Source organism: Eptatretus burgeri, chromosome 14, assembly GCF_056783735.1.
Source record: "Eptatretus burgeri isolate ZD-2024b chromosome 14, Ebu_testis_v1, whole genome shotgun sequence".
Classification (NCBI taxonomy): domain Eukaryota; kingdom Metazoa; phylum Chordata; class Myxini; order Myxiniformes; family Myxinidae; genus Eptatretus; species Eptatretus burgeri.
This window is the reverse complement of record NC_140974.1, coordinates 58,574,070-58,588,986: the sequence shown is the minus strand read 5'-3', so window position 1 is coordinate 58,588,986 and position 14,917 is coordinate 58,574,070. Positions and strand designations below refer to the sequence as shown.

General features: G+C 43.3%; 1 protein-coding gene and 1 long non-coding RNA gene across 7 annotated transcripts in view; one reads left to right on the top strand and one right to left on the bottom strand.

Moving 5' to 3' along the window:
* The window catches only part of LOC147013325 (uncharacterized), a 31,171-nt gene extending 24,420 nt beyond the window's left edge, over positions 1 to 6,751 (bottom strand). The window contains exon 1 of the long non-coding RNA XR_015051267.1: positions 6,612 to 6,751. This is a non-coding gene — a long non-coding RNA (uncharacterized LOC147013325). The remainder of the gene's footprint in view (positions 1 to 6,611) is intronic.
* The window catches only part of LOC147013324 (phosphatidate phosphatase LPIN2-like), a 91,517-nt gene that overhangs the window by 12,505 nt on the left and 64,095 nt on the right, over positions 1 to 14,917 (top strand). The window contains exon 2 of one of the 6 annotated variants that reach the window (XM_085855050.1): positions 1,982 to 2,216. The exons of 3 other annotated variants lie outside the window; for them this stretch is intronic. Coding sequence is in view for 2 of the 3 variants with exons in the window: in XM_085855048.1 (XP_085711174.1) it covers positions 6,865 to 6,930 (66 nt within the window). In the remaining variant the exon portion in view is untranslated. Of the gene's footprint in view, positions 1 to 1,981; positions 2,217 to 6,796; positions 6,931 to 14,917 lie in introns of those variants that run through there. 2 more of the 6 variants (XM_085855048.1, XM_085855054.1) reach the window with 2 other exon arrangements.

Here is a 14,917-nt window from a genome sequence, read left to right as displayed (position 1 = left end):
ACTTCGGGCTCCACTCGGCTCTCCGACCCCTCCAGACTGCCTCGAAGCTCCGTTCTGCTCGCCCTTATATAGGGCCAGGGGGGATGAGATTTGGCCTTTGCTGTCTGACCCTTGACCCCGCACGGAAAGCGGACGTGGTAGAGATCACCGGCCCTCTGGATCCGATTCTCCGAGACGAAGCTTCCACACAAAGCGGACGTGGTAGAAATCAACATCCTTCGACCCCCCACAGGCCCCACCCCTTTCTCTCCTGTGATCCGTTTTTTGAGGCGAAGCTTCCACACAAAGCGGATGTGGTAGAAATCACCAGACTTGCGTTGCCCGGCGAGAGAACTCTTGCCTATCCCTGCAGCGATGTCGTTTGATCGGATACTGCGCTGCTGGCACAAAGATGGCGTCGTTTCGGGAACGAAGGTGAGGCGATGCTTGTGGCGTGGAGATGTTGACGGTTGCTGGCGGAGTGGTGAGGATGGTGTGGTTGTGGTTGGTGTTATGGTTAAGGGGAGTGATGTTGGTTGTTGTAATGGTGGTGGAGATGTGGTTGGTTCAAAATAACGATGGAAAAAGAAAAACCTCCCTCAAAGGGTCACAGCCCGGTGAACACGAATTAATCCCATTAAACAACGGTGGGGAAATCTAACTGAACACAGACTTATCGATCTAACTGAACTATGGACCTTTATGGTGTTCTGCGAATTTCCACAGCCGTAACAATATATAAGGATTGGGGGGATATAAATTCAGCTTTCTTTTTTCACATGTTCTTTCATCTTGCCAAGACAAAGAAAAGGAAATTACAAATGTCATGATGGGGAAAAAAAGTCATGCAAGATGGCAAATACAAATGAAAGAAATCACCTTGCATCTCATAATTATGTAATTTCAAGATAAAGAATGTATACAAAAGACAAAATTTGCTCAAAACAGCATTTATTTCATAATACATACATATTTTACAGTTTCAAGTAGAATCAGCAATGGAATATAGTGGATTTCTGTAGCAAGTGATGGAAATTGGTGACAGAGGCAGACCATGTACATGTCGTGTACATATACGTACATCGCTATGTAAATTATCTGTCAAACAAGGCAACTTTGGACCTGTTTTATTCTTTGTTTTTAAAAGGTCCCATGGATTTTACTATTGGTTTTGTTTAAGTGTAGATATGGAACTTTCATTTGATAATATTAGTTTCAAAATATTAGGATGGTTATGGGAGTGTGTGTGGCTCGAAAAAGGGCTTCCTCTCGCCCGAAGTGGTCTTAAGACCCCCTGTTCTGCCATAACCACCAAGGTCCCATGAATGTTTTACTTTCAGAGGATAGTACAGTACTTGTACTATCTTATGCACTAATAAAATCCATGGGACCTTTATGGTTATTAAAAATATGGCCAGAGAAAGTCTGAAGTGAATGTTTGCCAAAAGGGATTATAGGTGGCACCACTCTCCATAACCATCCAGATCCCATAGATTTTTGTACAAAATATTTTAGTACCCAAACCATATAATAAGTTTGTAAAGGAATTTCCTTAGGCAACTGATGGTTATTCTAAATAATTCACTTTGAAAATGGGAAAAAAATTCAAGGGTGTCAAAATCTCCAAACTTTGGGTGTGGCCCAAACGGCGGGGAATGGGTCAATCACATCAAAAATTTGGCTTTCTGAATTTTAGACAATACACAACCTAGGATAAAAATTTGAAAAATATCTGAAGACATCAATGTTCATGGGTGGACCTATCATCTTATAAAAATTCACTCTTAAATTATTGACGCTTGTGGTAGAATATTGTTAGGGGAATGACTTGAGGGGTATAGTTTGTCATAGTGTTTTCATAATGCATGTTAGTACAAGTGACAGAGATGATCTCCACCCAGAAAATAAGCAGAAATTGACAAAAGCCAGTTGAGGTTTGTAAGAAAGCTCTGATGATGAAGAATTCCATTTATTTGTGATAGAATGTGCATGTGCTTAACAGGTCCAGATGTCCAAGCTACACAAGGAGAAGAGATGCAACAGCTGCCCTCGATGCGAGAGTTTGCCGATTGTCAAATGATCGTGCATTGTCTGCATATGACGTCTCATTCACCGGAGAAGTTCCCAATTGTTGTCTGTTCAACGGATACTGATGTGTTCCTTTCATTGGTGAAGCTTGTACAAGGCATCGAACCTTGTGCATCGTGAGCAGGAAAATACTGCCAATGTGAAAGTCGGTAAGCAGCCTGTGTGTATAGCGTCTGTCCTACGCGCACATTCTGCATGTGATGCAATGACTGTGTTCGTTTGGAAGGGAAAGCAGTCTTATCCCGTCTGTAGAACCACCTTCCTGAGGCTGTTCTACCCCACTGTTCTCTCCAGTGCTTCAACCCATCCCTACCCATGATCTTTTCTAAACCCATTAACCTTGCTTAGCCCCACCTTCCTACTTGCAGATTATTGTTGTCTTTGTGTACGTCTGTGTCTGTGTTTTCTTGTTTATTCTTTCAAACTGTTCAAGATCATTGGAATCTCCTGATAAGAAGATGAGTCTGTAGTCTATCCTATCACTTTGCCATTGCAGACAGGTTTGTGGCCTCTGTTTTCTATGACCTCCTTTCTGATATTGCATCCTCTGCTCTTTTTGTGCTCTATTCCCCCCAAGGTTTCTCTAGGGTACATGCATTCAACCAGCAACCAGCAACCCCCTTATTGTGAAACTACAAAAATGCAGGATCACTGCTCACCTCCACTCATTCGTTCTTCTTTTATTTTTCTTCCCCCCCCAATCTGTGGAACCAACTTTCACATTCTCTTCAATCACATTCTTCCCTTCAGATCTTCAAGACAGCTGTTCACCACCATCTCAAATCATCCCCCATCCAAAACCATGATCTTTTCTACCCCCGTTAACTCCCCTCTCCCACGCTAAAAGCTTGCTTTTGTATCCACCCTATCCACCCCCTGCATTCGTGACCCACATTCCTTGTTTGTTTGTCTCCATTTATTCTCTCCCTCATCCCTGCTGTTGGCATCTCTCCCTCTTCCCTTTCTGTTGTTCCTTTCGTTATGTTTGCGTCCTGATCCATTCTGTATTCTAGCTCTTCCACAAGCCTTGCTTGACTGTATACAAAAAAGTTTAACTTTTGCCTTTTCTTTCAATCATGCTTTGTAATTATGCTTTTGTGACATCTTATTCAAGTCATGGTTTTCTTTTATAACCTTATCCCAGAATGAGTAGGTTTCCTTTTGTACCCGAACAAGGCTGTTGACATTTGACCTGCAAACTACCTTGTCAATTTATTTATTGTGCCGAAGCTGCTCGGCTCAGATGAGCACACAGATGGTACCTCAGTGTTAAGGCCATCCACCCAACCCCGACCACTCCCTCCCCAACACTTTACACCCCTTACCAGAACTAGTTTGGTCTATCCCTGAAATTGCCTTTAGTGCAGCAGATAATCATAACAATTGTGCAAATTATGACTAAAGCATGAAATTTTTACCAGTGTTGGTACATACCATAAGCTTCATTTTCAGATCGGGAGGAAAGTCAGATTTGACCTCTGAGGATAGTGAGAGGTCAATGACCTCAATTACATTGAAATTGTCATTTTTTTACGATTCTGGTGCAGTTTGTCTGTTTTGGGAATCATTAAAAAGGTATGTTGCCATGTGTTGGTCCCTTTATCTTCTGGAGAGCCTTTATACATAATCACAGGATGCAACCATGACTGAACAAGTGCTTCAAATGAGGTCAGTGACCTCAGAAAGCAACTTTATTGAAATACGCATTTCGGTTATTGTGGTGTCCAGAACAGCTTGCATGAAATCGTGTTGTAAGATCATCTGTGCAACCTGAATTTTCAATGTGCACTGAACATAGTCTATAAGCTTAAAGTACAGTGAGGTCAGTTACCTCAGACACATGTATAGTACATACCAGTACATGTAATACACACACATTATCCATATAGACGCATAAATATAAAGGTGTCTGATTACACCTAACAGTCTCCTAAACATGCACATAATGCAGTGCACTTGAGTGCAGCCTTGGTGCACTTGCAGCGGCCGGTACATCCCTTCTCGCAGCCACAGTGGATCAGTTCGTGGCAAGATTTTGATGCCTCTGGCAGTGTCCTCCAAAGAGGCTGCCACCCAGAGGCCTCCTTTTTCCAGCCCCAGTCAGATGGGATTGGTAACTCTGGATTCAGGACCAGAGTTTTGTTCCAGCAGTTGCCCTGGAGAGATGCATGCTTGATGTGCTGCTGGAGTGCTGCCTGCATTGGGGAAATGTTTTTTAGAGCCCTAGACTTGTCTGCGAAGAGCTGTTTCCTAGCATCGTTCACTTCCATGGTGTCACTGGTGCGGTCATACATCAGCAAAACGAAGCGTCCAGCAGTGACATTGACTCCTCACTGACATCACTTGCCTTTGAAGAACTCTTACGCATGCCATCAGTCACCTGTGGGAACACTTTCCAAATCTCCCAGGCAGTCTTCTTCCCTCTGCCAGTGAAAGAAGACACAGTGTTGCACCCTGTGAGGGCATGGAAGATGGGGAGAGTAGCACATTGTCTTGGGTTCATGGCGGCAGCCAGTTGGTGAACAGCTATGTACCGGAAGTTGGATCCAGTACCAAGAGCTATCCACAGCTCGTCAGGATTGATGTTGCTGAACAAAGCCACAGCCAGTACCACAACATCAGTATCCACAGTGTGTATGGCCACCTTCGTGATCCCCTTCTGCACAGCATCTGCCGCATGTAGAAGCAGGCGAGTGTCCGCCTCCTCGTGTGAACATGGGGCGAGGCTGGTCAAGTCGGACTTGGCAGGAGAGCACAGGACTTCAGTTCCACATGTTCCATACATTTCCTTGCCATCTGCTATTGGAAGACTAATGGCCTCTCGTGACAGGAAACCAAAGAGCTCAGTCTTGTTTTGATCCACACGAAGGAAGTCCTTCCAGTTCGTAGGCATGACGGTAGAGGGAGCCACTCTCCTCCTGACGCCCTTGCCCCTCTTCTGTCTGGTCGTGCCTTTCAGGCTGTCAGGTAGATATACATCCCAGATGAGGTCGAGTCTGTTGACTTTTTCGAGTTGAGTGGAGATGTAAGGTGCAAAGACTGTTCACTTACTCTTCAAAGGTCTTTGCCGTTACAGGATTGAGCATTTGAACAATAGCTGCTCCGTCAAGGATTGTGGCATCAACCCCAGGTGTGCTTGTGGTTTCGGGTTGGTCTGATTTCAGGCAGTGTAGTACATCTGCTTTGACTCCAAGGCGCAGTTTTCCTCCTGTTGATAATGCTGGTGGGGCTGCCTGGTTCTCGTGGCAGAAGAATTGGTCCAGATCCCCATCACGTGATTGGCAGGCAATATACAGCCTCGAAGAGACTACAGTCACTCTTCACTGCGGCGAGTTGGATCTGCTGCTTTGACTGCGTCTTGGTCTGTGGCCGACTGAAGAGTGGCAACTTGTTCATGGGCAGTGTTTCTGTAACTGGCTTCGTGCATAGTTCCAGTCTTTCTTCAACAAACTTTGTTTGTTGCTCCTCACCAAGGGACTCTATCTTCCTCACAGTTTCTACCACTGGGGTGTCCATGATGTCTCTTGTGTCAAGGACCAGTAGGTCAAAGCGAGACATCTGTAAATAACTACCAACACTGTGTGGAATATGTCGACACTTCGATTGGAACACAAATGCATGGTTTGTACATCGTAAACATGTTTACCATTAATGAGTGAAGCCAAACATCAATATTTTGATATTTTTAGGTCATTGACCTCTCACTATCCTCAGAGGTCAAAGCTTGACACCTGTAAATAATTACCAACGCTGTGTGGAATATGTAGACACTTCAATTGGAACACAAATGCATGGTTTGTACATCATAAACATGTTTACCATTAACCAATGACGCCAAACATCAATATTTTGATACTTTGAGGTCATTGACCTCTCACTATCCTCAGAGGTCAAAGCGAGACATCTGTAAATAACTACCAACACTGTGTGGAATATGTAGACACTTCGATTGGAACACAAATGCATGGTTTGTACATCATAAACATGTTTACCATTAACCAATGACGCCAAACATCAATATTTTGATACTTTGAGGTCATTGACCTCTCACGGTCCTCAGAGATCAAATCTGCCTAACCTCCCGATCTGAAAATGAAGCTTATGGCATGTACTAACACTGGTAGAAATTTCATGCTTTAGTCATAATTTGCACAATTCTTATGATATGAGAGATTATCAGCTGTACTACTTGTGCTACTTAATAGCTTCTTGAAGTTCTTTTTTTTAAATTTTTTTTGAAAGGTTATGGTTTATTCTCACCAAGGAACCCTACCATTAGAGTAAATATTCTGCAGGTATTTATGTAATGAAGGTAACACTGATTGTTCGCTTCCTCCTTAGAAAGGCACCCTCTCATAGTCTGTGAATTTCTTTACAAATCTGACTTTGGCAAATCTTTCCACCTCGAATATCACCGGACAAAAAAGTGCCTTGACATTGCAAAGTGAATTACTGCCTTGTAAATCTGAGTTTAATCTTTGACAACGTGTAATCGATAGTTGTAAACGAGGACACATTATTCTGCATCATGTTTTGTAACTTACCTAGCCGGCTTGGTACACCGAACTGTAGGTTGTTCCATACGAGTGGAGAGCAGCCGTGTATCTTGTCATTGACCTGAAATGTTTCTCTCCGGTTCCACGCAAGTGACCCTCCAGCGGCTTTCGTAGCAGTTATAATTAGGAAGCCTCGTGCTCTGCATCCTCACGCAACACGCCGAAGAGTCGAGGCCCTGGCTTAAATCAGAGGTTCATAACCGCATCCGTTTTGGATAAGTTTTTTTTCTGTGTTCGTTTCATGAGCGAGAGCAGTGATGGTGGTAATGAGGACGGAGCAGTGGGAGAACCACACTGTTGGTCTCTGGTAAGGGGAACTCGTGTTGTGTCGGTGCCGTGCCACACATTTGTTTGCTGTGTTAGTCTTGAACAACATTGCTTGCATAACATGGTTCTTGCCTGCGCTCGATTGATTCTAATAAAATGTGGTTTTTAATACTCTGCTAACGAATATGTATGGCCATGTAATTGTTTCGGGTTTTTCTTCATTCTGATATCGCGGTTTTTGGTTCCTGAACTGATGATTCCAATGCAGTGTTTGTTTTTTCCATTTCACTATGTTTGTATCATATCCTGATGCTGTGTGGACTGTGCTTCCCAGCTGATGGATCTCTGGTAGCTTATACTTGTTGCTGCGTTTGAGCTTGGGGAGTAACTGTTGAAATCTATCTGTCCGGGTTCTTCCCGACTCGTTTGATTTGTTTCTTTCACACTTTTCTACTTTTTCACATTTCTCTTGATTCATTCCAATTCTTGCTGTTTGTTTGTTCATTTTACTCTTCATTTCTCTCTTTATCTATCTGTCTTGGCTCAAGGGAGAAGTGAATTCTTAGAATTTTTTTTTAAGGCTTACTTGGCTGTGCCTGGATGGATTTGGGAGTAGAGGAGTAGCAGCTGAACCCCCAAAACCAATCCAAGTTTCTTCTGATGACTATCTCTGCCTTTTGCTAAGTTGGGTTCCTTCTGATGACTCCAACGCAGTATTTGGTCTTTCATTTAATACATCGACATTGCAGGTACCCAGAGTACCCTGGGATGTGACGTCGCTTCTCTCAAGCTCAGGAGCTGTTTGTCTCGTTTAAATGTCTTGGGTTGAGTCGTGTGTGTTCGTCTGTTTGACCGTGTGTGTCCATGGGAATATATCATCTTCTTGACGTCGTTTTGCTTGATGTTGTACTTTCTTGGAACACATCCATGACATTGTGGAAACTTGCTGTTGTGTGTTTTAAATTAACAGTTATATGATTTATTTCAGAAAATATCACTTTGCAATTTTTTTTTTCTTTTTTTCATTTATGCAGTTCAGTGTCTGAAACCACAGATAAGTCTCTTCTGAATCCAAGTCTAGGCTGGGAATTCCCAGGGGAAAAAGTAGACTTGTACGCCAAACAATACAGCACTGTACTTTCATGTGAATTGTATGGACATTTGTAGATGTGGAGAAAACCTCAATGTTTGTCAAAATGCGACTTATTTTGGAAATCTTTGCTCCGGAGGGGAGGGAAAACCCCAATACCAGTAAATTGCGCCTCGTTTTTGGGGAATTTTCAAGCGGCTGAAATCCTTTCAGGACTATCGAAGATATCTTGACGAGCATTTCCGTGCTATTTGATCAATCGGTAAAGATCCCAAAGTAAGAAGCGGAATCCTTGTTTGCCTTTGCCTTTTCTTTTTTTTTTTTTTTTCTTCAAAGCATGTCAAGCATATCCTTCCAATCCTCGATTGCAACACATTGGTGGTACTCGAACCTGTAGCTTCTCCTGAACTTGTTAATACATCGATTTCCCCAGTTGACGAACTATTCTCAATCTCATGGAGAGTGGACATCTTTAATAACGATATTGGTTTACTTATCAGGGATAAAAATATCAACCTGCATGTCTCGCATTTTAACACTTCACCCCCCTCGCACCCCCAACTTCTCTTCCAAAAAGACAGGAAAGGAACTTGTTTACCACCACCCTGATTCCTAAGCTTGTAGCCTTATATGACCTTTAAACCATTTAATTTATCCACATTTTATCATGCTACTGCCTTGTCTTAAATGGAGAACTTGAGAACACTTCCACAGACAATAGGATGACTGAGACACTTGCAGACACACACACACACACACACACACACACACACACACACACACACACACACACACACACACACACACACACACACACACACACACACACACACACACACACACACACACACACACACACACACACACACACACAGACCTGTGGTTTGATTCCTGACAAATTGGGATCCTACTACAAGTTGTCACCCTATTGCTATGGAGGCAAGGTGTTTTATCATAGAGGTCACCTTCCACAAAGTTGAGCGTACTGGTCCATCTAATTGCATTGGTTTGTCCATGTTAAAAGTCTCTCTGTGCTTTTCAAAACAGTAGACCATAGTATGCTGGTGCCCTGGCCAAATTCGTGCCTATGTACACCAGGAGAGAATGAATGAATGAATTTGCTTTGTGGCTCCCAGTGATCATTTTGTTACTCGAGGGATGGACAAACCGTGTGCGGTGATTCTTCTTTAGCTTTGCTGAACTGCACTATCAAATTGGTTTGTAATGGCACGTAAATGCACATTGGATGTATATTTTATGTTCGCGTACTTTGTCCGTGGCTTGTAGGATCGGCCAGAGGTACACACGCTCACGTCAGCTTGGTTTAACTATCCTTGGTTTAAATCTCGACCCAGCTATAAACTGTCATCCTGGTGATTTACAGGCAGGGTGAGACATAAATATGCTTGTCGTCCCTTGGGTGTACATTAAAGTTGGAGTCCCGTCTGCTGACATTAAAAATTGGTGGACATTAGATCCCATGGCGTCCTTCATGAAGAGTAGGCGAGCCATCGCCTGCACCCTGAACAAATGACAAATTCTTGCCCCAACCTACCGAGCTAAACGTTGGGCCGGGCCATCAAGTTTGTGAATGACTTGGGCCAAACCTTCCTCAGCTGACCGCACTTCAGGGTGAGAATAATTGTGTCCTTTAAAGAAGGAAGAAAATTCTGCCCAACAATGAATTGGATGATGTGAAGCAAAATGCTGCAAGGATTTTTTTTCAATATTCCTAACTCTCCTGCCCCATTCAGTATGATGTTGCAACATGAATATGTGGGAACTGTTTCGCAGGAGGATGTAGTTATCAAGTAAATGCTCACATTACTAATAAACAATTATTACTTCTGGTTTGTTACCATGGAGACCTTGATTCGGGATGGAAGGATTGACGCTTGTGCAACGATGTAAAAGGCCGATGGGCGGTCTCTGAATAGAGAAAAATGAATCGCATGTTTGCAAAAATTTACTACTGAGACTAGGCAATGGTGAAGCGCTCCCCGTGGGGCATTTGATTAAAGATTGCATAAATCTCACCGTGACGAGGAAACTGGAAATGATTCTGCTTTATCTCGATGTGAGGAATACGTTTGCAATTTTATACTTGTTTTCAAATCTCGACAAACATTCTGGCATGTCTCAACAAACAGAGCCTGAAGTTTTCAGGAGACTGTTGCCCTCCCCTTCTTCCCCTCCACCCTTCACTCCGTGGATGCTAATACATGGGGTTTGTATGTGCTCTATCCTCTAAATGCTGAGCATCAAACAAGGAAGCAGCATGAACCATTGTTATTTGGTGTGAAGCAGTTGGGGTTTGAACCACTGACCTCCCGGATTCAGAGCGGATGCTTTAACCTCGATGTTACCGCTATAACCAGAACGCCACCGAGACTGGATTACCACAATCCCATCATTTTTCCATTCCAACAGAGTGTATGTTTATGTTTGTGTTTGTGTTTTGTAACTGCCTCTGTGGCAACAATATAGAGTGTACAGTTTCTTGTCAATACATGTGGCCTTGTGGTATGCTTGGTATCATGGTGACATGGCAACATTTTCTGATCCCTGTCGCCATACAGATGAAATCAGCCGACATGTTGTCCAGTTGATTTTTGTGAGAATTGACTTGTTATCCTCGCCGAAAGAGACGGTGTTGCGTTTGGGTCCATTTGTTTGTTTCTGTTTGTCCACACAGAACTTTCGTGTTTTTCTCCGCAACTGCTTGTCAGATTGAGATAAAATTTTCACCATTGGTGCGACGACTTGTGTGGAATGTTTTAATGATAATTATGATGTCATAGGTCACGTGGTATGGCAGCCATATTGGAAAAACATTGGACGGCTGTATAACTGAAACCGCACCAAGGAAAAAATTGAAACTTGGCACGTAGCAAGTTATCCTCATGGGGAATATTTTTTTATGACGTCATAGGTGCCTTCGTTATGATGTCATAGTTGCATATGTCAAACGCTGCATCCGATCAGTGTGAAAATTTTTGAGTCATCTAGGGATAAAATGGTTCACAAATTTTTTGATGACGTCATCGGTCACATCATTCGGCAGCCATATTGTGTTAAAAAAAAACTCCAAAAAACCTTCAAGAATCTTCTTCTCTGGAATGACTGAACCAGTCATCGCTGCCAGTATTTATAAAGTGGCCAGTTCTAATTATGTCTCTTAATTACGTAACACACCAGTACACAAACACCGCAGAAAACAACTCCTGGCTCGGGTCTGCAATCTCTGATTGCTCTTTTTCTTGTTTTCATATTGTGCTCCTACAGATTTTAGGATGTGGAGCCATCACTAGAACATCCCATGTCGACCATGGTGGCCATTTTGGTGCCACTATGAGCAAAAACACATTTTATACGATACCTTCACAAAACGACGATGCAATGACAAAAAATGGTTTCTATTCAAACTCCCATACATCCAGGGCCAAATCAAAAGGGTGAGTCGAGTGGACATCGTGTGGGATTGTTGTCTGGAGAAGAGCCTGAAATCACAGACAGAGGCATAGAAAAGGAGCTAGAATAAGAGTTGAAGGGTCAAATTGTCTACCAACATACTGGTGGCAGTTTATTCGAGTCGGAGACTTGTCAGAAAGTCGGAGACCTTTCTGACAAGACATAATGTGCAGATTGCAAAAGACCAGCTGGTAGCTGCCACACATGGACCCAATGTTTTGTGTCGCCGTCAACAAGATACAAGCCCGCTTTCTCCTTGCAGCCATGAAAAAACAGAGACCCGAATGCTCCTGCATACAGCTCATGCTGTCAGACAAGGTTTTGAGAAAGTAACTCTGTATGGGAGACACTGATGTAGTTCTAGCTGTGGCTGTTTCCCCAGAATTAATATCAAGGAGCCATGTGTGGCGTTCGTGATATCGCCACACTTGAGGTACATCTCTGCCCATAAGATTGCCACATATCGGGGTCCAGAGAAATCAAAGGACCTTCCCATGTTCCATGCCTAAACAGGCTGTAACACTCCGTTGTCATTTGCTTCCAGGAGTAAAAAGAAAGCATGCAATACATGGAAAGCTTATGATGAACCGACCAGAGCGTTTATTACCATTTCAGGAGTGCCACTGCACATATCAACAGAAGAGAAGTCCTGGAGTGCTTTACAAATTTACGACGTGACCAAACGAGCAGTTTCGAGGACATCAAGGCATGTTATGAGCTGTTTGTCAAGAAAGGTTGAGGTATGGATGAAATTCCTCCTGCGAAGGATGCTTTGATGCACCACATGCACAGAGCTGTCTTGCTAGGTAGACACTGCTGGGGCCAAGTACCTGAGGTAGCCCCAAATATGCCATCTCCCACAGACTGGGGCTGCAGCAACCCCAACAAATGGAAGCCACTGTGATTAGGCGAGCCAGTCTTATCACTCACTGATGAACCTCTGAAAGTTTTTTGGTTTTTTTTTTTTGTAAGCATAGTCGAGGATCGTGGAAGAGCTAGACTGGAACAGGACGTAACAGACAAAAACAGGACACAAAACATGCATGGGTGGACAAAATGGATACAAAAGAAAACTCCAAGGAGGGAAATCTTGAAAGTTGGAAGGGGGGAGGGATTTGGGTAGGGTTAACGAGGGTATTAAAGATCATGGTCAAGGATTGGGGATGATGTGGGATGTTGGTGAACAGCTGTCTTGAAGAACTGCAGGAGGAGGAGGAGGAGATTGAAGAGGATATGGAAGTTTATTCCACAGGTGGGGGGAAGAAAAGAGGAACAAATGAGTGGAGGTGAGCAGTGATACTGGATTTGGGTAGTTTTTACCAGAGGGGGGTTGACCGTGTGAGCCCCGCAGAAGCCTGGGGGGGGAAGAGGGTGGAGCAAAGCACAGAGCAGAGGGTGTAAGATCAGAAAGAAGGTGGTCGAAGATGGGGAGACCACCGACCTGTTCGTGATGGCGAAGTGATACTCGTCTTCATTGTGGGAGATTCCAATGATCTTGAAGGCCATTGTTTCCACGGCTTCAAGCTGAGCAAGATGTGTGAGGTCGGGGAGCCAGCCCAGAGGGGAGAGCAGTACTCGATCAAGCTTTGGATGCTCCATGTGAACTCTTGTGTTGTGGCTGCAAAAAGGACTGCATGGGAAAATACAAGTGCAACAAAGCAGCCCTGAAGGGTACAGTTGTGTGCCAGTGTGGTGGCGACTGTGATGACGAGTCCAGTGTGTTGTTTTAAGTTTATTTCATCTTCTTTAAGACGAGTGCAGCTCGAAGGTATACACCTGGCCCTTGATATGAAATTGACACCATGCATTGTGTTGTGTTTGTCCACATTATCCAATGTGATGGCATGCATCGTTCACCGCTCATGCCTGACAAGTTTTGATTATAATCAGGAATATGTGACACCATTTGTTTTGGGGGGGGGGGTAGACAGTCACCGAAGGTGAACAGAGGTTATGTTTTCACCCTTGTCTGTCTCTCTGTCTGTCTGTCTGTGAGGAGGGTATTTCAAAAAAGTTGTGGACGGATTCAGATGAAGTTTGATGGGCAGGTTGGGTGTGTGACAAGGACGAATTGACTAGATTTTGGTGAAGATCCGGATCCAGATTTGATGACGACAATTTTTAAAATTACCGTCACCAGAGGAGAGGTATGCATTTGGGTCCATCTGTACATTATGTGCCAACGTAGACCACAATTTTTACGAGTTTTTGATATATATATATATATATATATATATATATATATATATATATATATATATATATATATATATATATATATATATTTTTTTTTTAATTTTTTTTTTCAACCGAGTACCTCTATAAAGCATGTACGATTTAGAATGCGAGTAAGTCAATAAAATACAATCTATAAAACCACACAAAATAACTCTTGGTGAGGGTTTGCAATCTTTGAATCCTCTTTTTAAAATGTTTTTGTTTTAGTGATTTTTTTTCACCATTGAGAGATGATCCCAAAAACTACACGTAGCACGATATTTGAAAAAGTTGTGGACGAGTTGTGACAAAACTTGGTGGATGAGTTGGGTAGGTGACAAGAACAAGCGGATTAGTTTTTGGTGAAGGTCCAAATGTATAATCCAGCCGATTTGTGGACTACAAAGTGTAACATGTTCAGCCTGGTGGAGGTCTGCGCTTTACCGAGTGTCGTAGCTGTTACTGTGTCGAGTTTATTTGTGAATATGTGACAGGAAATTTTTTTTTTGCTGATTGCACCACCAAAATGGTCACCACCTGAGACACGGGCCATTTTTGCATTGGCTTCACATCTGAAATTCTTCAGAAGGACATAGTCCAGAACTTTGCCAAGGTTCCTGCTTTCATGAAAAAGGTACAATTTCATCCATTTTGCTCAAATCGACTGGACTATTGCAGCGAATGGAATGGAATACAGTACTGGTAGTTGCAAATCGACTCTGCGTTGATCTGCGTCCGCCCACAACTGAAACGGTGTATTTTATCACCTGCAAACTGACTGACTTTCCTTGGTGTGCAGCATGAGCCTGCAGTGTAGCATCATTGGCTGAGGACCGCAGATGCGTGCTCTTTGTAGGGTAGAGGAGGAATTTGGAATTTGTTCAGGGTGTCGACGATGGCTCGCCTCATCTTTGCGAAGGACACCGTGGGATCTTTAACGTACACCGACTAATGCCCGCAGACGAGACACCCAGCTTAACGTACATTAGAGGGATGGCGCACGCACACTGACAAATCGCCTTGCCTGTGAAACATCAGGATGGTAGTTCGGAGTTGGGTTGGGATTCAAACCCATGCTGGACAGCAGCTCGTGTGCTGTGTGCATCTGTTTCTGTCTCTGTCTCTGTCTCTGTCTCTGTCTATCTCTCATCCTGGCAGCCTTTGCAAGCTGATAAGTATGTTAACTGCAGTGGAAATCAAGGTGCACATGATGTTTTTGAGCAATTAGTCCTTTGGAGAAAAAGGGATC